This window comes from Lutra lutra, chromosome 8, assembly GCF_902655055.1.
Source record: "Lutra lutra chromosome 8, mLutLut1.2, whole genome shotgun sequence".
Taxonomy (NCBI): domain Eukaryota; kingdom Metazoa; phylum Chordata; class Mammalia; order Carnivora; family Mustelidae; genus Lutra; species Lutra lutra.
In genome coordinates, this window is record NC_062285.1 from 24,170,447 (window position 1) to 24,192,295 (window position 21,849).

At 38.6% G+C, this 21,849-nt stretch overlaps 1 protein-coding gene across 1 annotated transcript in view; it reads left to right on the forward strand.

Annotated features, from left to right (window-relative positions):
• Positions 1 to 21,849, forward strand: part of ITGA8 (integrin subunit alpha 8) — a 172,918-nt gene that overhangs the window by 104,792 nt on the left and 46,277 nt on the right. Inside the window, exons 18-23 of the mRNA XM_047742468.1 lie at positions 244 to 381; positions 873 to 940; positions 2,813 to 2,960; positions 8,388 to 8,480; positions 13,145 to 13,224; positions 18,412 to 18,492. Coding sequence (XP_047598424.1) covers positions 244 to 381; positions 873 to 940; positions 2,813 to 2,960; positions 8,388 to 8,480; positions 13,145 to 13,224; positions 18,412 to 18,492 — 608 coding nt within the window. The remainder of the gene's footprint in view (positions 1 to 243; positions 382 to 872; positions 941 to 2,812; positions 2,961 to 8,387; positions 8,481 to 13,144; positions 13,225 to 18,411; positions 18,493 to 21,849) is intronic.

Sequence of the window (21,849 nt, forward strand, 5' to 3'; positions counted from 1 at the left end):
AACCTGAAGACTGCCTCTTGAAGCATGTACTTCCATGATGTCTTAGCCCTAAACGATTTCATCCCTGAACATGCATTAATTAAGCTGCCTACTGTATCGCACACGAACCTAAGCTGGCTGCCATGATAATCACCTGATCGTTCACTTCCACTGGCTGAAGTCAAATGTCGCCTGCCTTTCACAGACTAACATCTTGTAGCTATTTCCCGGAGCCTTCCTTGAGTGTATGATTATTTTCCCTAGGATGAAACTGAATTCCGAGATAAATTATCTCCAATCAACATTAGTTTGAATTACAGTTTGGATGAATCCACCTTTAAAGAAGGCTTGGAAGTGAAACCGATATTGAATTACTACAGGGAAAACACTGTGACCCAACAGGTAGGTCCCTGACAACCCTGGATGGTTGATTCCCAGTCAGGCCCTGGGCAATGCTCCTGTGACCTTAAGACCAAACCCAGACACTTTTGTCTGCATTCCTGCACATCAACTCGTCCCACTGGGGAGATTTTCCTAACATGTTTCCTGAAACACTGCATCGTTGTGTTTTGAGAAGCCCTTCGCCTTGTGCAACCGAGATTTACTTTATTCAAACTGTGGCTATGAGGGAAGCAATACAGTCTGTGATTCTCCAAACACGGCCAGAGTGGCCTCCTTTAGAGACACCGCAGAATGAATGGGTATTAGGCTATTATGTCAATTCGGCTGTTTTGGGAGATCACTGCCTTGGCTACGGTGTCTAGTGGGGCAGAAGCATGCTGAGCGAAATGAAGGCTATGGTTTAATTTGTGGACTCATTCATACTTTCCAAAAAAAAAGGATGCGATTCAGGTTTTCCCAGATTATTCCTGACGGCTGTTTGCACAACACAGGCTCACATCCTCGTGGACTGTGGAGAAGACAACGTGTGCATTCCTGACTTGAAGCTGTCAGCTAGACCGTAAGTTTAAATAAATAAACGTGTACACTTTATCTAATGGAATACAGGTGTTTATTTAAAGCTTCTCTGGAGAAAGTATACACTTCCAACTACTAATACTACTACTACAAAAAAAAAAAATACTCTGTGTGAAATTCTTGAGCTTGGCTACACTTTGGGTTAGCCTGTGTTTCAGGTCAGTTCTTTGTCACTGGTGTCAACTGACACACCCTAAGATTTTGCCATCTTTCAGCAAAAGTAGGGGGAAAAAGTGCTGTTCAAAGTGAACTGCTCTTGGGGGTTGGTGATTCAGGTTGTCCATACTTGCCTCAGTCCTGGTAGCAGGAGACTCAGGCTGGTTCTACCTACACCTAACCCAAACCAGCTTTTGCAGCACCTCATGATTCAGAATCATCCTTAAAATTGCCAAAATGAAATTGATTTTTTAATTTTCTGGAAAAAAAAATTAATGGCATTCTGTGGAGTAAAGCAGAAGGTGTCCCAAAATCAAATTAAGAATCTAAGTCCTGGGGCACCTGGGTGGCTCAGTGGGTTAAAGCCTCTGCCTTCGGCTCAGGTTATGATCCCGGGGTTCTGGGATCCTGCCCCGCATCGGGCTCTCTGCTCAGCGGGGAGCCTGCTTCCTTTTCTCTCTCTGCCTGCCTCTCTGCCTACTTGTGATCTCTGTCTGCCAAATAAATAAATAAAAATCTTTAAAAAAAAAAAAAGAATCTAAATCCTTCAGGGCATCTGGGTGGCTCAGTTGGGTTAAGCATCTGCCTTTGGCTCAGATCATGATCCCTGGGTCCTGGGATGGAGACCAGTGTCAGGTCTCCTTGCTCAGCAGGGAGTCTGTTTCTCCCTCTCCTTCTGCCCCTCCTCCCTGTTCATGTTCTCTTTCTCTCACCCTCTCTCTCTCTGAATAAATAAAAAAAATCTTTACAAAACAAAACCCCCCAAAAAACAAAAAAAAGGAAAGAATCAAAGGGCTTCCCAGTTGCCTGCAATGGGGAGTCCCCAGTCTAGCACTGGTAACTGGTCTGCATTTTGTTATGGAAAGAAATGAGACCAAGATAAAACATCCTCTGTGGGGAAAAACAGATTCATGCTCCTCACCCACAACACACACACACACACACACACACACACACACACCCAAAGGCGATCCCACTGCCAGTGTTTGAAATCTGCTTGGCAACCTGTCAGGGGATTTTTTCCCCTGAACTTCCCAGTTTAGCCAGTATCCAAGGCAGTAACTTTGATTAAGGGTCAAAAGTGGCAAAGGCATTTCCAAATGTTGGCTCAGATTGAGGTTTGAAAAGGAATTTCCTCAAAATCCTCAATCAGCTATTTGATATCTTATTTTACCTGCCTCTTTCTTCTCTCTTATGCTCACCTGGCATTCACACCACCCTCCCTTATTCGTTTCCAAAAGGTCTCTCCCTTTTCTCCCATTGTTCATCTTCCTGTTGGGTGTGTTCAGTGATGTCCCAGAGCTGTCTCATCTTGGCTTGTGAGCCAACTGTCACATTTCCTGGAATTTTTGCTGGCAGATTAAGTAGGTCAGTAGCCTGAAATTGACCACAGTGGGAAGATTTACACCACTGGAATCGGCAAACGAAGATTTCGGAAATTGAAATCAGCTACAAATTGGTAGCCACCCCCCCCCCCCCGCCCTTTTTTGAGAGCTTGTTGTTAAACATTACCAGGATGTTTTCCTGCCCTAGAGATGCCGTTCTCTCAGTTCTTCTCACCAGCTCCTCATGAAGAACTATCTTCTTGTCCAAGTCTTATATTCCCACATCTTTCTCCTTTTCTTCCAAGTCTTTAAATAAAGTAACTATGAATCCAGAGAAATATGGTACCTAATATTCCCTTTAAACTGCATTTTAGAGATAAGAGTCAGGTCATCATTGGAGATGAAAATCATCTTACGCTCATGATCAATGCAAGAAATGAAGGAGAAGGTGCCTATGAAGCTGAACTCTTTGTGATGATACCAGAAGAGGCAGACTATGTTGGGATTGAACGCAGCAACAAGGTAAATGCCTTGCCCATTATTCAGAGTAGAAAAGAGCTAGTTATATATTTGAAGTCAAATCAATGTTAAGTCGAGCCATCTCAGCTGAGACTTTCTTCCCAAATAAAGGAGGACGAAATGGCACCTGACTTTGATCATCATAATAGCAATGAGCCAGGAAGGAGAGTGGTCTTAAGCAGTATTCGAATCTTTCTTGGCCATAGTGCAGAGATAAATTGGCCAAAGATGGAGAGCTGAAGCAAGAAAGAGCATACAACTGGCTGAAGGAGAAGCTCACTAATGCGATCTATGGGTTGATTCCCCTGCTAACTCCCATCCTCGCTGGCTATTTTCGGGCCTTTGTTTTTAGTTCCTTTGCGCTTCAAGCAGGTCCCAGGAGGTCTGGTTTTCATTATTGCTTATGGAGGAAGGTCCAACCAGTCCCAGCTGAGCACTGATAACAGCCTAGACAGGCAGTGGAAAGGAAACACATTCATTTTTTTCCCCTTCGTGGCCCACCTTTTTGGGACTGGGACCAAGAAAAGCCAGGTCTTCATCATTTGTCGGTCGGGCAATGCCACCATTTATTAAACTGACAACCGCATTTTTTAATGATCTTTCTTTATCAGACCATGAATCTTCCTACTCAGGCATTCTAAGGTTCTGCTGTGTTTTTAACCACTTGGTCTTAAAAGCCATTATAAATACACTGCAGGATAATGGAGAGTTCCTTGTCTTGAGAAATGTACAAACTGGGGAAGAGACCCAGCCTAACATCCTTTCATGGGAACCAGGCACAATGGGACGCCCCTTCAGGAATTGCTGATGGGTTTGCTCCTTTAACTACGATTTGTTACCTGTCTGCTGGTTGCCAAATACCACAGACTCTGAGGAGTTTGAGCATTCGAATGACTAAATACTCAATGAAGAATAATTCCCCTAAAGAGATGTTAGCAAATTGTTGTGATGTTGATACTTTGCAGGCATTTAAAAATGTAAGGAATGTAAAATTCTCTACTTATACCTCTACTCTTGTGGTTTATGTGTTGGTTAAATTATCTTCTTAGTAAAAAAATAAATCCAGGTGAGTAATAATCATGTATCTTTGGCAGTCATAAAAATCACAAGTTTCTGTTGCAGAAATTTATAAAAAAATATCACCTATAACCACTCACATGCAAATACCATATAAACAAACAAAAAAGTTCAAGTATGTTATTTTTTTTTTAATATTCCAGGGCTCTACTCCTATTTTCATTTGATTCCTTCATGGCCCTCCATCCCTGACTTCATGAAACAAAGCATCTATTCTAAAATGTTCTTTTAGCAAAATATCCAGTTTACTGTTCACTTTGTTGTGTGGAAAATACGGGAGAACCTCTCTCGCTTCTATCTTTGGCTGTAAACATTACAACAGACATTATCCATAATCTCAAAGAAGTATTTAACTATTTTTCTTCCATCAGTTTCCCTTGGGCAGAGATTTTGCTCAGTCTATGAATTTCACATGACTAAGCCACATTCTAATTTATTTTTTTTTGTTTTGTTTTTAAGCAGTTTGAGGTTTGTGTACTTTTTTATTTAAACGCAGTTCAAGGTTTTTTTCTTTTCTCTCTTTTTTAGACATTTTTCTCCAGGGGGAAACATATTAGGATTATCTGATTGTAAGTTTTGTTATTCTTTTGTTGAAAACTCCATCTTTTTGAAAATATAGATGCTGACCATCTTTCTCTGGAAACCTTTGCTGAGCCAGACTTCATACTTCCCTTTGGTGACTTTTTCTAAATTCTTCTAAGAATAAGGGCCTATGTACTTCATATTTTGATTCTTATTGATATTATTACTGTTGTAAAATATATACAATATAAAATTTTACCATTTGGGCCACTTTTTATTTTTTTTATTTTTATTTTTTTAAAGATTTTTTTTTAATTTATTTATTTGACAGAGAGAGAGATCACAAGTAGACAGGCAGGCAGAGAGAGAGAGAGAGAGAGGGGGGGGGGAAGCAGGCTCCCTGCTGAGCAGAGAGCCCGATACGGGACTCGATCCCAAGACCCTGAGATCATGACCCGAGCCGAAGGCAGCGGTTTAACCCACTGAGCCACCCAGGTGCCCTGGGCCACTTTTTAAATGTGCGGTTCAGTGACATTAAGTACCCCACATTCTGGTGCAACACCCAGCACAGAACCTTTTCATCTTACAGGTGGAGACCCTGTACTCCATCTACACCCAACACTAAGTCCCTCTTCCCCCAGCCCCTGGTAAGCACAATTCTACTTTCTGTCTATGAACTTGGCTATTTAGGAGACTTCCCATACTGCATTCCTCTGCCTCATTCCCACCTCACAGTCAGCGTGTCCAGAACTAGGCTTGTCATCTTCCCACATCATGCTTCTCCCCCACTCCCATTTCCTGTCCCAGAGGACCAGTAACCACCTTGTTTCTACAGCCCACTCTGTCCCAGACTCTCCAGTTCATCTCCTCTCTCCACCTAACCACCACTCTCACTGTCTTCATCCCGGCTGACATGATGACAACAGTCTCCTAACTCCTCTCCCCCGCCTGCCTGCCTTTGCTCTGCTCCCCAGAGGGGTAGTCTTCTCCCTATCCTATGCAAATCTGACCCTATCTCTTCTTGCTAAAAAAACCCCATTGCTTTTAGGATAATAACCAAATCCCTTCAATAACTGCAAGGACCTCAATTCTGTCACTCCTGTTCACCCCTTTAGCCTCATTACCAGGCTTCCAGTCCTTCCCTTACCCCACACCCTAAATTCCAGCAGCACTGACTTTGTCTCCCGTTTCTATAATACCCCCGTGCTCTCTTGCCACAGAGACTGTAGCTGCTGTTCCTTCTCTCTGATGCACCAACTCCACTCCCTCCTCCCCCTTATCGAGTTTCCTTCTTTCTCTTTATCCTTCAGACTTCATCTGGGTCATGATTGAAGCTGCAGACATTTATTGAGCAATTGAGATGGGCTGGGCACTGCTCTGAGTTCTTATATGGATTTAATTTACTTAGTCCTCATAACAGCCTGATAGAGAAACAGCAAGTCTGTAGGTATGCCCTACTTTAGAGACAAGGAGAAATTCAGCAACATGCCCAAGGTTACACAGCTAATATGTAGCACAAGTGAGACTCACACATCCACTGTTAGGTCTGACCCCGGGCTCTGAACCACTGATCTGCGCTGCCCAGCTCTGATGTCACTTCTTTCAAGTGGGGCTTTTCTGGTCCTTAAATCAAGGTGCACAACCTCCCCTATCACTATGATGCTCTCCTATCATAAAACTCAAACTATACTGATTATGTTTCCATTCCTTGTTACAATTGCTTGTGATTACTTATTACCATTGTTAGGCTCATTGGAAATTCACTGAGAACAAGAGATCTTTTTATCAATGGCTGGCAAACAGCAGGTACACAGTAAATATTTTTAGTGAGTGAATACTACCTTAAGAGCTATAAATGGATTAGAGCAGGACTGTCCCTGGAATAGCTAAGGAAAATAATCTAGAAATATCTAGAAAAACAATCATTGTTTCACTCTGGGAAAGGAAATAAAGGTTAAAAAAAGAAAAAGGGTGGGAGGTTCTGGGGTGAGAAAAGATCTTTGATTGATGTGAAAAAAAAGTTATTTCTAGGAAGTTGAAAAAAATGTACTTATAACTTTTAACCCTTAGATAAGATAAAATATTTACTATAGAAACTAAGTCCTTGAATTATATTAAAAAGACTCATGGACATTTTTAAAAGATTTTGCTGGGTTCTTTTTTCTGTTTTCAGGACTGAGTTAATAATTCGAACACAAAATTCTCTCTGTGCAATTAGGGTTAGTTACAGAACCTTAAGAATTTATAATTTCTAATTCCATCTTCCAGAGGAGAGACTGTTATAACAGGTTTTTTAAACTATGTTTCTTAGCTGCTTAGGATATCATTCAGGTTATTTGGAAAGAGCAGGTATTAAATTGCCTCTAGATACCAGTCATTCACTCTTTCTTATGAGTGGGCATGCCTCCCTAGTTGATTACAGGAGGGAGGATTTTATAGTTACTTGGGTTTCTGTCTGTGTCATTTCAGACTCCTCTTAGGAAGCAGTGTGAACTACTTCTGCTCTGTATCTACCATTTGCTACTTTGTGCCCAGCACTGTCCTAGGCATCGGGAATAGAACAGATACAACCCCCTACCCCTGCACACTGCCCCCGTTCCCCTGAAGTTAATTTTCTCAAAGCATATGATTTACTCAGAAAATTCCTTACCTGGATGTGTTTTCTTGGCACTTCTTTGTTTTGGTGTTGGATCTTAGTTTTTCTGAATTAAGTGGAAAGAATGGAATGGAGGATGGTTTCTGAAACTTATGTGAAAAGTCACATTACTTCCTTAGATGAAATTTCAGTAGAGCTGACAGATGGACCAATGGTCCTCCTATTCAGAACTCTCTTCCTTGGACCTCTCCTGGGGCAGAAATTCCCAAAAGGATGCTCCTTTGTGAAAGTCTTCATATCGCAAGCTTATCTCTGGGAATGGAACAATGGGTCATACATTAGTGGCTCTTAATAAATTAGGGGGAAATAATGGGTGGACATTTGTAGCTATTGCCAAAGGTGAAGCAGAGCCATAGGCACATTAGGTTTTGACAAATGGAAAGGGGCTCAGGGTGGAAAGCAGGTATAGATTTCAAGGTGGCTAGGGTAGTGTGAAGACAAGAGGTAGAGCTGGAGTGGAGGGAAGGAGTTCAAAGATAAAGCTCCTTTACTTCTCCCTCTTGTCTGGTGTAACCTTGATAACTTGTCCAGCACACAGTTCTAAACACTTCTTCAAACTTGAGTTTTTATACTTTCTAATGAAAATAGGATATAGGGGGAAGAAGGGAGACAGGAAGCCCTGGGTAAACATCAAAGTATTCTCTCTTCCCTTCTGAAGTATTTAGAGGATGGAACTAAGATTAATAGTGTGTAATCTCAAACTGGGACCATGGTGTGTAGGAATTTGTGTTCAGAGTGGATCCCTTACAAATGCTCCTTGAGTCATACGATATCCTCTATATACCTGTCTATATAACCCGTCATTTCATTTATTGTAAGAATAAATTTGTTCAGTGATCTTTACTTATCTGTGATCTTTAAGGCCCAAATTTAACATTAGCAATAGTGAAAATATTTCTAAAATGTTCCTTATTTTATATAGTAGGCATTTTCCTCCTCAGGGAAACACATTAACTATGTTTACCAATCCAATTTCTTCTTATAATAAAAATTTGATTTTTTTTTTTTCTCAAGTTTCTCTTCTGAGTTAATGGTCACACATGAATTCTTGGGCACAGTTGCCCGCACAGGTGTTTGAAATCAAGAGAAGCTTCCCGGCCCACCGCATTGCCTTTGGGACAGGATGTAACTTATTTGCCCCCTGAGCTCTACGATGGTGTTCTTTCCCATTGCAGGGGCTGCGACCACTGAGCTGTGAGTACAAGATGGAAAATATAACCAGGATGGTGGTGTGTGACCTTGGGAACCCTATGGTGGCTGGAACAAATGTAAGAGAAAACCAGAAGCCCTTACTAAGTTTTAATTGAATTTTAAAGAGAGCTAGTACAAAGCTCCCCAATTAGTACTCAGCAGGTTAGCACCTGGCAACTAAAACAAATTGGGCAGGAAATTACCAGGGTGGTGAACTGAGCATTATATCCTATACAGAGAGGGACTCTGAGGTTAAAAACACAAAAAGATGAAGACTTTTATATGCTTTCTCTTTTGACTTTACTCTTACTTGTCTTTTAGATGCTTTATGAAGATATTTTTGCTACACATTTTTTCTTGGGATATTTTTTCTTCGAATGTGACTGCAATTTTTTTCTTTGTATTTAGTAAATGACTTTAAAAATAACATAATTAAAGTTTTTAGCAAAGATGATTAAGCTTCTATTTTTGATATGCCTCCCATATGAATATCATTCATAGTATTTTTATATTAAAGTGTTACTATATCCCAGCTTTTGAGTTAGTTTTACCAGGTCTATATTTTCCATGCACTTTAACTGAAGAATAATACAGAAAATTGAAGCAAGAGAAACAAAAGAGTTAATAATGATCTATAATGTGCTTTTGATAGAATAAGGACATGTTTTTCTTCTTTTTCTTTGTTTCCAGATTTAGGAAATTTTCATTCAGGATTACTTGTGGACAATAAGTTTATTTTATTCAATAGCCATTTAAATACACATAGTAACTTCTTGTAATAAATATCTCAGTGGGAGTACTTATTATGAAGTCATAAATCAGAAAAAAATTCTGAAATCCGCAAATACTGCATAATTAAATGTTGCATAAACTAAACATACATAGCCCTGTTTTAAAATAAATAGTTATGATTATCAGTAAAGTGGCCTATTTGAAAAAAAATTATAAAAATTTATAATTGCATAGGTTTTTATTAGAATAGCTTCCCAAAGTATATTCCAAAGAGTACTGATCCCTTGAAATAAGGCTTTAAATGAGTTCTGTGGTCACTGCTGAGTATCATATCTGCCTTTGGGGCAATCAGGTGCACTTTTACATTTTAAAGATGCTGAGCAGTCCTTCAATAAATAAACCTTTTAACCCATGATCTCTCACACTTATTTGAGCATTTGAAACTATCAAGAAATATCTATTCTGAATTCATACTTTAGGGTATTGTGCTAGAATAATATTTTTGCTTTTCTATACCCTAATAAACTTTATTCCACTGATCCCAGATATTTACGAAGTGTGCCAAGCTATAGTCTAGTAAACTCACTTGCTGGGTCAAAAAAAAAAGTAAATATTAAATGCAAGATAAAATTTTTTAAGTAGATTTTTATTAGCTAACATGAACTGATTGCCCTCTGTGTTACAAACCCATCACTGGATTTTTTTTTTTTTATGTTATCTCATTTAAATTTTCAAAGCCAACAATCCCATGAGCTGAGTATTTCTCTTTTGTTATAGATGAAGAAACTGAGAAATGTCAAATAAATTTCCCAAAGTCACACAGGAAATGAATGACAAAACCAAGGCTTAAACCAGGACTGAACACAAAGTCCATGTTCTATCCAGTCTGCAAAATTCGGAAAAGCACTTGGATAAAAACTAATGAATAACAGATGAGTTGAGATTTTTAAATGAAGCCATGAAATATAGAATGGGATTTCTAAGCTAAGAAGTTAGAACATTTTTCATTTGAATCCCTTTATCTAAAAACTCTTAAGTCCTTTTACTAGTTTCCAAGGAAACTCGAACCACCAAGTTTGGTGTGAAAAGAGGTCTACCCAAGGCCAAAAAGGAGGATATTGACATGGTAACAACAGTGTTTGCATCTAGAGGTGACCAGGCACTCATTCCTTTTTCAGTATTAAAAATGTTAAATGTAAACCAGAGATCATCTAAGATTATTAATAACTAAGAATAATCTTGGAAAAAAATTTGCCCACTGGTGACATTCCAAGTGGAAGGTAAAAATGGCAGTGTGGTCTTAACCACAAATGTGTTTATGTGACAGGATGTCAATCCATTTTACCAGCAAATAATTTTTGGAAGTCAAGGAAGTAAATTGTTTGTATTCATTTATCTGTGAGGTCTATAGTGGAAGAAACCTAATAGCTTTCTTATCTCACCTTTTAATGCCCTTAAATACATCACATTTTTATTGCATTCTGTTTTGTTATAAAACATTTTGATTTATTTACTTCTTCATTTTGTATTTAAAAAAATAGTCTCAGTGGATTGTAGTAAAATTCCAAATGTAAAAGCAGTCCTAAATATTAAAAAGCATTATAAATCACCAGGTCCATTTATTTCAGTCCCAGTATTTAAAAAAAAAAAAAAAAGGTTTTAAAGTGACTTTTTATTTTAATTTAATAAAACATTCAAGGCAGGGCACCTGGGTGGTTCAGTTGGTTAAGCATCTGCCTTCTGCTCAGTTCATAATCCCCAGCTCCTGGGTCAAGTCCAGCATAGCATGAGGCTCCCTGCTCGTCAAGGGGTCTGCTTATCTCCTTCCCTCGGCCTGTTGCTCCCCCTGCTTGTGCTCTCTCTCTGGCAAATAAATAAATAAAATCTTTAAAAAAAAAAACTCAAGGTAATATTCAGAAGTATTACTTCTGATTTTTAAGTAGTGATGTCATTTTCGTATAATATCTATAGTGATATAAAATGTGTGCCAATAGGACTAATAAAAACTTGCAAAATCTCTCAATCAGGAAATCTTTCAATCCAAAAAGTAGTGGTTCCACAAAGGCTCTTTAGAATCAGTGCCCAGAGATCTAGTGTTTGATTCTAGTTGAAAACACATGGGTCTCTTACTGATATGAAATTGTCACATCATTGTTGTATCTTTGTCCCAGGATGACTTGTTCTATAATAAACACCAACATAGCCAGGCTTCACCACAATACAGTAAGATCCCCATCATTGGAACTGGGCAAACAATAGTACACTCTCTCACATCGTTCTTTCAGCCATTTTTATTGTACCCCTTCTGTATGCCTGATGCTAAGCTAGAGTCTCACAATATCAAGATGAAAATATACAATCCCCATTCAAAAAGAAACTCAAAAGTAGCAATATCAGAGGTTGAGTGATAGGAAAGTAACAAAGAAGGAGATAGGGAATAAAGAGAAAATTTCTGCCTGACCTGGCCTGTGGGATCAGACAGTATATTGCAAGAGGATCTCTTGTCCTGATTTTTGAAGCATGAGTAGAACCTCTTCAAGTAGAAAAAGTAGGAAAAGTTTTAAGAGGTTTCCAAAGAAGAGAGAAGTTTATGTGCAAAGTCCCCGGGGTCTGACTGAAAATCACACATTTGTTAATATAAAGGAATTCATCATGGCTTCGGCATAAGGATGCATGGGCTTAAAAATTAGACACACCTGGGCTTAAATCCCAGCTTTGCCATTTAACAGTTGTGAAACCTGGATGAGTCACACCATTTCAGTGAGAATCCCCATGTTTAGGACTATTTGGAGCAGTGCAATTATATGACGCTACTAGGGAAGTTCCTGGCTTGTAGCACAATCAGTAAGGGCTAGTGAAATAATGATGATTTATGATAAAAAAGAAGGTCTGTTATTTTTTTATTTATTTTTTATTTTTTTTATAAACATATAATGTATTATTAGCCCCAGGGGTATAGGTCTGTGAATCGCCAGGTTTACACATGAAGGTCTCTTATTAGTTCATATTATTACTGGTTCGTATTAACATGAGTTTTTAATCACTGATTTGATTTTTACAGCATAGTGGTCAAGAGTACAGGTCCTGGAGTCAGTTTGTAGGAATTTCAATTCCAACTCTACAATTCATTTACTGTGCACCTGGAGGAAGGCACTTGAACACCCTAATCCGCAAATTACTGTTCGATAGTAAAATGTCAGGAATCGCAATACCTACCGGTGGGGTGGTTGTCATGATTATGTAAGACAAGGCATGTAAGGCTTAGCACAGGACGTGGGAGAGTAAGTCATATAATTACCTAGCTCTTATTTTTACTTCCTTATTTATATTATCGTTGGATGTTTCCCATTTTAAAACTTTCCCAAAGTATTAAAAATGTGTCCTCAAGTTAAGAAAATAGTAAGAGCAGGTTCAAAACTTTAGAAAATAAAGGTGGAAAAAACAATTCCTGCACTCATAACCTTAACATAACCATAGAATGTTATCCTGCTATATTTTCTTACCATACACCCTCACTCCTATACAGTAATTTTTCCATCGATAAACTTTTAAAACACTAGGTAAAACACGTTACACATACAACTGTGTAACCTGTTTCTTTATGGGTCATCATTACATTAGAAGCATTTTCCACATATTTGCATAGGCTTTGCAGGCATAATTTCAATGACCACCTAAATGTGCATGAAACATAAGCATTAGAGCTTTCCAAATCAAGCATCGCTCATATATTTAGGTTGCTTTTAATTTAGCACATAGGAAGGCGGCCAGAGAAGAGTCTGTACAGGGCTAAATGAAGGGAAGGAAAAAGCATATAGGGACTTGAATTGTCTGGGTCCCGCAGTCTTGGCTGCATGACTTCCTCTCAACAATCCAGGTGGAAGCAGAGAAAAGGACAGTAATCTCGGGTGGGGATTTGCAGGGATGACTTAAAAAAGATTTTTACGCTGTGTAGGAAGTCCCTCCCTGTCATAAACTTAGTGTCTTCTGTTGGTTTTTTTTCTTCTAGTATTCTCTGGGCCTCCGATTTGCCGTTCCACGTCTTGAGAAAACAAACATGAGCATTAACTTCGATCTCCAAATCAGAAGGTTAGATCTTTAAGTGCCTAAAATTATGGTTAGCATTCAAGAGATCCACAGTGAAATGAATGACAACTTTTTAAGCTCCTTAACCTTAAAAGTTCTCCTGAAATTAGAACCCAGACTTTTGCAGATCATTTTTCCTTTGTTTCTGTTATTTCAGTTTTGTTATCTATTTTTTTTAATCTATTCATTCATTATTGATTTTTTTTAAAGAAAAGAGATTCATCTATAAGCCAAGTTATTTCGGTAAAATTTTGTCCTGGGTACCCTCCCACCCCCATTTACCTCCATTTTTCCTCAGTCTGATTTGCTTTCCTTCTCCCACCCTTACCAGCACCCCTTCTACATACCTACCATGCTCTCACCTGGGGATCAGCTAATCCCTGAGGATAAAATTTTTGCAAAAAGCATAGGTTGTACATTTGCAATCTTAAATCTAACTCTTCAAGAGTTAATGAGTCTCTGATAGTTTCATTGTGAGCACCTTCACAGGAAGCAAGTGTAATCATATATTCATTCAGAGCCTTCCTTCCGGGCCTTCTCTGGTAACTCCAAGTCAAAGCATGTAAATAGCTACGTCTTCTCCCTAAGACTGACCTTTTTCAGCTATTCAAGAGCAACTGCTTTTTCACTATTCTGTTTGCTCCTTCATGGCTGAAAATAATATTCAATGAGCAGCAAGACTTGTAGGGAGCAGTGTGCGTGAAAGCCCACTGTGGACTTCAACCCATTAGCCAGGAACGGGATCAATTTAATGACTCCAGGCCAGTATTAAAAGAAAAGGAGATTGAATGAAATGTAATATATCAAAGTCCTGTTCATGAAATAATCCAATTAGATAAATGGAAATATGTATAGTAAGACACCCTGTGAAATGTATATATTTCTTTTGTGGTTTGCAATTTTAAGTGTTTGAACAACATTGATATAAACAGCATATGCTCAGCATGGTGAACCCTTATTCTAACTAGAACACAACTCTGAAGTCAGTCTCTACAATTTGGTTCTCAAATACTAGTGTGCAGTGTGGCTCAATCTCACCTCCTGTCCTCTAAGAAGTGATTGAAGAGTGTTGACTTTGTGTAAAGGATTACTTTTTAATAGCTACTTTGATTGAAGGTTTAGAGTTTTTAAAAAGTATATAAACTCTCTAAGAATATAGCAGATTCTTCAAATCTACAACCTGGGTGGTACAGTTAGTTAAGTAAATGACTCTCGGTTTTGGCTCAGTTCATGATCTCAGGGTCCTGAGATAGCTCTGCATTGGGCTCCATGCTGAGCATGGAGTCAGCTTGTGATTCTCTCTCCTTCTCCCTTTGCTACTCCCACTCATGCTCTCTCTCTCAAATAAATAAATCTTCTTAAAAGTTTTTTAAAAATCTACAACCAATATCACAAACCAAATCCCCTAATTTTTATGATAGATTTCTAAGAAGGAAGGTTTTCTAACTTACCTTAGGTCTTTTCTGACCTTAATTGGATATTTTTTTAACTTAATATTTTCTGCTAGAGATTTTTAAAAATTTTACCCATATTAGTGATATGTGATAGTGACTGGTAATACAGAAGAACTAATTCTGTAATAGCATTTTACAAAAGTTTATTAAATCACTTCTGTGTATCGATATAAATGTATATTTTCCAAAAGCTTCAGGTAGTCCTAAATATTTTCATATGGAAAATATCTGTACATTTTCAGAAAAAAAGAGAAAAAAGTAACGACACTTCATAGTGAGAACCACCACCAGTACAGGCGGGAGCCTGAAGTTTCTTTTCCTCGCCATTACTGTCTGTTACATTGGTCCTGCGATGGCATGAAGATAATCTATCATGAAATATAAGGCCCTTATTTAGGAAGAAAATGTGGTGCAAAGATGCAAAGCAAATTCCTCGACACATCCTTCTTACTTTTGATTATACTTACATGTAGTAGAATGAACACAACACAATGAAGAACACCAAATGATGTTCTAAATGTCTTCCCCAAATCCATCCTGGGATCATCATTCAAATAGTGAATTCAGCAATGAAGTGCTAAATTTGGTGGAAAATAGAAATGGTCACATTTTAACATCCCCCTGCATCTAAAAGAATGAGCCATGATTATATTCCATCCTTACATACTACAGAAACTCATGACTATTTTAACATTATCCTGAAAAAAAAAAATGCAGAAATGAAGAACCAGAGTGGCTATAGGCATATATAAAGTATCAAATTCCCAAAACAGACATTTCAGAGGTAAAAATGTTTGAGGATACCTAACACAGAGGTGAGCGTTTACATGCTTTGTTGGCCGACTCCAAAGACATAAATAAGGATTTAATGGATGATTTGCTTTCAATTTAAATGTGTTCAAACCAAAAATAAATTAAACCAAATGCTCTGAAGTCTAAATTCTCAAGCTTTTGACCATATTGACCACTGTTACCCATATTTAATACGCTTTCCCACAAACAGAACCCAAAAGAGAAACGGGGCTTTATATATTAATAAACGTAAAATAGTTTATGTTACCAAATGTTTGCATTAAATGGTCTCTTCATGCTGTGACTCTGTGTGACATGTAAACACTCCCCTCCCTGAGTGCAGCGGGTCTCAGATCGTAATTCCCACATACAAATAGGTCTTCGTGATGTCATTGACATTGCTTCCTTGGCAGTGCTGAAATGAACATTGTATTGTATTTGCTGACGTTCCAAAGGCCACAGAAAGCACAGAAGGAATGTTAGAAAATAGGAAAATGTTAGAAAATAGGAAACAGTAAGGAAAAAGAAAATAGCATCGGAACAATAAGTAAAAAACATGTTTATCCCTGGTACATGACATAGGGTATAGCCGTGGAGAGGAAATCCATCATTCCGGCTTAGAGCTAGCACCGACAGCATAAATAGCTCAGCGTCCAGGGTGGTGATGGATTGCTTGTTTGAACGCAGCAGTGGTATTAGCAAGGGAGGTTTCCTTCCAGGAAAGAGGTCAAGGAAGCATCTAAGTTGTATATCAAGCCTGGTGCCTTTGTTACCGGGAGATGTTGTTGATACCCCCTGGTTGACTGCAGGACCAAGTGTCACGACAAAGCTGTGTGACAGGATGATTATGATTAGCCAACCAGATCTAGTCTCCATGTCTGCCGTTGCTCTCATTAACCTCTGCCAGCTTCGATGAGACTTCTGTCTGGAGACGATTTCCGTGCCTCACACCTATTTACATTTTCAGGGTGTTGTGTGTAGAGATAGTTGTGTCCTTTCAACCACATGGAAACAAAATGCAATGGCATTATGGGACAGCTTAAAAGAAACTTTTTTCCCTTGATTTTTGTATCCGCTGCTGCAAAGCAGTGAGAACTAGAAAATTGAACCAAGTCTGGGTAACATGTGGAATGATGAGACTTAAATTTCTAAACTAGAGTTTCCCGCCATGCATTTGGAACTAACTACACAATGTGCGACAAGGAGAATTACTTACTGACTTCTTGCTGGTTAGCAAGACAGTAAAAAAAAAATAAATAAATAAAAATTTAAAAACCTCTTTAGTTGACTGATTTTCCCCAGATACAATAATAATAAAGTAGCCTGGAAACTGGGGTTCAAACTTTGGTGAACAAGTCTCCCTAGGCTCATCACAAGGTTAGCCGTGATGCCCCATGACAGGAAATGAGCCTGACATTGGCCTGTTTATATCTTTTATGTGTGTTTGCAGTTTAAGTGCCCTTATCAGTATATACAATCAGACAAGACTTTTCAAAAGCATTGTGGGAACGATCCTGTCTCCTCCTCTGAAAGCCGACTCTTATCATCTCCCCTCCAGCCCCCACATTTGGAAAGCTTCAAAAGCTAGTCAGAACATACCCCATTACCAACACTGCAATGTGAAAGCTTATCCATTGAAACTGCGTGAAAAGTCAATGATGAAAAGAGGAGGCTTTCTCTTCTTAATGAGATCTGGATATAAACATGACCTGTCCATGGTGGTGTGGCCACAGCTGTTTGCTGAAGGCTGCACTATCTTTGGGATATGAGGGTGACTCTAAGGAAAGCACAATGGGGTTCTAAAGGCAAATGTCATCTGCATTCAAAGCTCAGCTACTGGTCCAGCCTCTTGTGAGACCAAGTTTCATTTTCTTGACAACACTGGATGCTTAACAAGCATTTTTTAAAGATTAAATTTCATATGTAAGCGTACCTGGGTGGTTTGGTCAGTTAAACTTCCAACTCTTGGTTCTGGCTCAGGTCGTGACCTCAGGGTCATGAGATGGAGCCCTGCCTCAAGCTCTGCACTCAGCATGGAATCAACTTGAGTTTCTCTCTCCCTCTGCTCTTCAATCCTCCCATGCTCTCTTTCTCTAAAATAAATAAATAATTCTTTTTAAAAAATTAAGTTTCATAGTAATTATATTTGAGAGAAAAAAAACAAGATTTAAAAATAATTTTGTCACTGTTCAAAGAAACATTATTAAAAACGTACCTTTTATTTTGAGATTCTTGATGCACTAGGCAATATCTATGTCATCTCCTAATTGTCTTGGCATGAGCTGCCAAAATTCCTGGGGTCTTACTTCTTCCTGCCATTGGCTATGCTTCTAATTCCCTCCCTCCCCCCACCTTAGCCAGCGAACGTGCAGTGAATATACACTTATTTTAATATTACTTCAGAAATAAACCATAAGGAAGATAAATTTGCTGCCAAAACAATGTATGGTATGATGCATTCCAGAACCAAACGCAAACGCTTTTTCCATTCTGTGCTGCTTTTGGATTATTCGTGCTAGTTCTCTTCTTTATTAGCATGGAGAATCAGGAGTTGACTGTGCCTTACTTTGGCATTTAATGGGCGATGAACGTGATGCACAGAGAAGTTAAGGAATGTGTCCAAGGTAGAAACTGGAAAATGAGCTCAGCTCACTGCTTTTTGGTTTAGCCACTGAAACAAAAAGCGTTAGCTTTTCTAAATGTCTGTTGTGTTTTCAGATAAGATGTCTCCTTGTGGAAAGTTATTACATTACTCTTACTCATAGAGAATCTTCGCATTTCCATTTTCAAATGGTGATGATTTTATAGAATGGATACGCCATCGTTTTCTGAATGATTGTATTAGTAATGTTTGTTCTTTTGATCTACAGAATGTTTTTTATGATCGCATATTAAAATATGTTTGAAAAATATATATTTAAATCATATTGTCACTGTGTTTTAGTTCCAATAAGGACAATCCAGACAGCAATTTTGTGAGCCTGCAAATCAACATCACTGCTGTAGCTCAAGTAGAAATAAGAGGGTAAGTAACAATCAAGATATTGTAGTAAGTATACTGTAGTAACAGGTTTAATTATGAAAAAACACTAGTAAAAACAATATGGAATTTTCCTAATGCATTAGCAATCACAATTCACTTTGGTTATAAATTTTCATTCTTTTCTACCTATCATTAGACTTCCATTGAAAACTACAGTAAACCCTATCTGGTATTTAACTCAAAGGATATCAAAACGAGAGATCACTTTATTCCCCAAACTGACAGTTCAATAATCAGACTAGGAAGTCAGATAAATTTGACAAACTTGTGATTGCATGACAGTCACACTTATCCAGTAATTATTTCGGCATAATGAAAATTCAGCCTCACCGTACCACATCTTGAGTTGAACAAATGCCTAACTCTTAGATGTGAAGGTTGATGGGATCTACATTTTATGTATTTTTCTTTCTGTCCTATTCTTTGAAGAAGGTACCAATATGCAGTCAGTTGAGAGACAGGAGGACAATGGTCAAGGAAAAGGCTTAGAATGACTACCATCTTGGGAAATCCATGCCTGGAGGAAGAAAAAAAAATTAGAAATGTACTGTATATAGTTATCTTAGGCAAGTGTGGACTCCATTGATTTTATTGTAATTCTTAATTCTTCAGGACAAGGACTTGGCTAAAAACAGCAACTGGTATTCTGGGCTGAATTGTCATTGGGCTCCAGCAACCCCAGTTCCCTTTCCTTTTCCATAATTTTGAGTGGTTCCCACTCCTCTATAATGGCAACTAGAGCCACTGCAGTCAGAGCCATGGTCTCCATGCATTCTCTCACTGCTGCCCCCTGATGCTCTCAATGGGGGAAGCCCTTCCTGAAGTCCTGCGACCAGTGAGGCTCCACCTAGTGGATTAGAGAAGAATAATAATACCTAGCACATATTTATCCTTCCATTTGCTACCCCAGCCCATTAGCACATCTTAATATGTACCAGTATCCTCACTGCACAGGTGAGGAAATTTTGGCACAAGGGCTGAAGGCTACAAGCTAGGAAGTGGGGAGCTAGAATGCAAGTCAGGCAGCCTGTCTCCAGGTGCATCTTTATAAATTATTATGCTATGTAGCTTATAAGAGAATTCTTTGAACCTTATTTACACAAAATCTTGTTTTGTTTATGCTTCTGTGATTTTTTTCATTCAAATGAACATTTTTGACATTCACCCACTTTACGGCATGGGCCTATAGTCCATTCATTCTAATTGCAGAAGTTTCATATGGTAAAGCTACACCATACTTACTAATCCATTCTACTCCTAATGAACATGTTGGGATTTTCTTTTTCCTTTTTTACAAAATTCCTTGTACATATCTTCTGGTACACATGTGGAAGAATGTCAGAAGGGTACCTGCTTAGAGGTGGAATTTCAGGATCAGACAGTGTAAACTTTTTAACTTTATTAAATAGTGCCAAACTACATTTCAAAATAATTATACCTACTTCTTGTTCCACAAGACATGGAGGAAAGTTTTCACTGTTACACATTATTAACTAACTCACAAAATGGTTAAATTTTTCATTTTGAGCCAATCTGATGGATGAGAAATACTATCTGGGACGCCTGGGTGGCTCAGCTGGTTGGGCCACTGCCTTCAGCTCGGGTCATGATCCCTGGTCCTGGGATAGAGTCCCGTGTCGGGCTCCTTGCTTGGCAGGGAACCTGCTTCTCTCACTGCCTCTGCCTGCCTCTCTGCCCGCTTGTGTGTACTCTCTCTCTCTCTGGCAAATAAATAAAATCTTTTTTAAAAAAAGAGAGAAATTCTATCTAACTGAAGGTTCAATTTGCTGTTCCCTTTTTCCTAAACAAGACTGAGTAGGTTTTTCATGTGTTTCTTGTCTCTATTTTCCCCAAATTGTATAATTTCTGCTCATTTCTTAGGACATATTTCTAAGAAGAGACTTAATTTTTTCATATTAATTCATGGGAAGGAACTCTTCCCTATTTTAGAGTTGAGACACTAATCCTTTAACAAGTACACATGTTGCAATACCTTTTCATGGTCTGTGGGGTTTGGTGTGTGTGTGTGTGTGTGTGTGTGTCTTAAGTCAGGTTTATTGAAGAATAAATTATACATAGTAAAATTCTTTCTTTAGACGTTCGGTTTGAAGGACTAAGACACCACAAGGATGTTCAACGTAAAACAGTTCTGTCACCCCATGTAGCTTCTCATGCACATTTGTAGGTAACCCAGTATCCTTCCCCAGGCTCTGTCAACCTTGATCTATCTTCTGTCACTATATTCTCAGAAAAATCATATAAATACACCCATACAGAATGTAGGCTTTTGAGTCTGGCTTCTTTCACTTGCATTTGAATGCATTTGAAAAAACACCCATGTTCTTCCATATATCAGTGGTCTGTTTCTTTTTATTGCTGAGAAGTATTCCACTCTACGGAAGGCCCCCAAATCATTCATCCATTCACAGGTTGGTGAACCCTTGGGCTGTTTCCAGTTTGGGGCTCTTTTTTTTTTTTTTAAAGATTTTATTTATTTATTTGACAGAGAGAAATCACAAGCAGGCAGAGAGGCAGGCAGAGAGAGAGGAGGGAGCAGGCTCCCTGCTGAGCAGAGAGCCCGATGTGGGACTCGATTCCAGGACCCTGAGATCATGACCTGAGCCGAAGGCAGAGGCTTTAACCCACTGAGCCACCCAGGCGCCCAGTTTGGGGCTCTTAATAATAAGCCTACTATCAGCATTCACATAAGGTCTTTGTTGGGATATTTATTTTCACAAATGGAGTTGAGTTGTATGGTAAGGGTATGTTTAACTTTATAAGAAATCGCCAAACCCTGTTTCAAAGTGGCTGTGCCATTTCCATTTTGCATTCTCACCAGCAGAGTGTGAGTTCAGATGTGCCGTGCACTTGCCCACCTGGGCTTCAGGTTGTTTTTTTTTTCGTTTTTAGCCATTTAATTAACATTTTCTTTTTTTTTTTTTTTTAGATTTATTTATTTATTCATCTATTTATTTGAGGGAGAGGGAGAAGCAGATTCCCTGCTAACCAGGGGGCCCGCCAATGAGGCTCCAACCCAGGACCCTGGGATCATGAGTTGAGCCGAAGGTAGATGCTTTATGATTGAGCCATCCAGGAGCCCCTGGCTTATTATTTTCTAAATAGTGATGTTCAAAAAGCAAAAGTTTTTAATTTGTATGAAATCCAACTTTTAAATATTTTACAGTTTGTCCTCTCTCTCTTCCTAAAGTAAATAAATTTTTAAAAATAAACAAATAAATAAATATTTTATAGTTTGTACTCTTTTTGTCCCTTGTAGGAAAAGGTCTTCACTTTGCCCAGAGTCACAAGATTTTTTTTTCCCATGTTTTCTCCTACAAG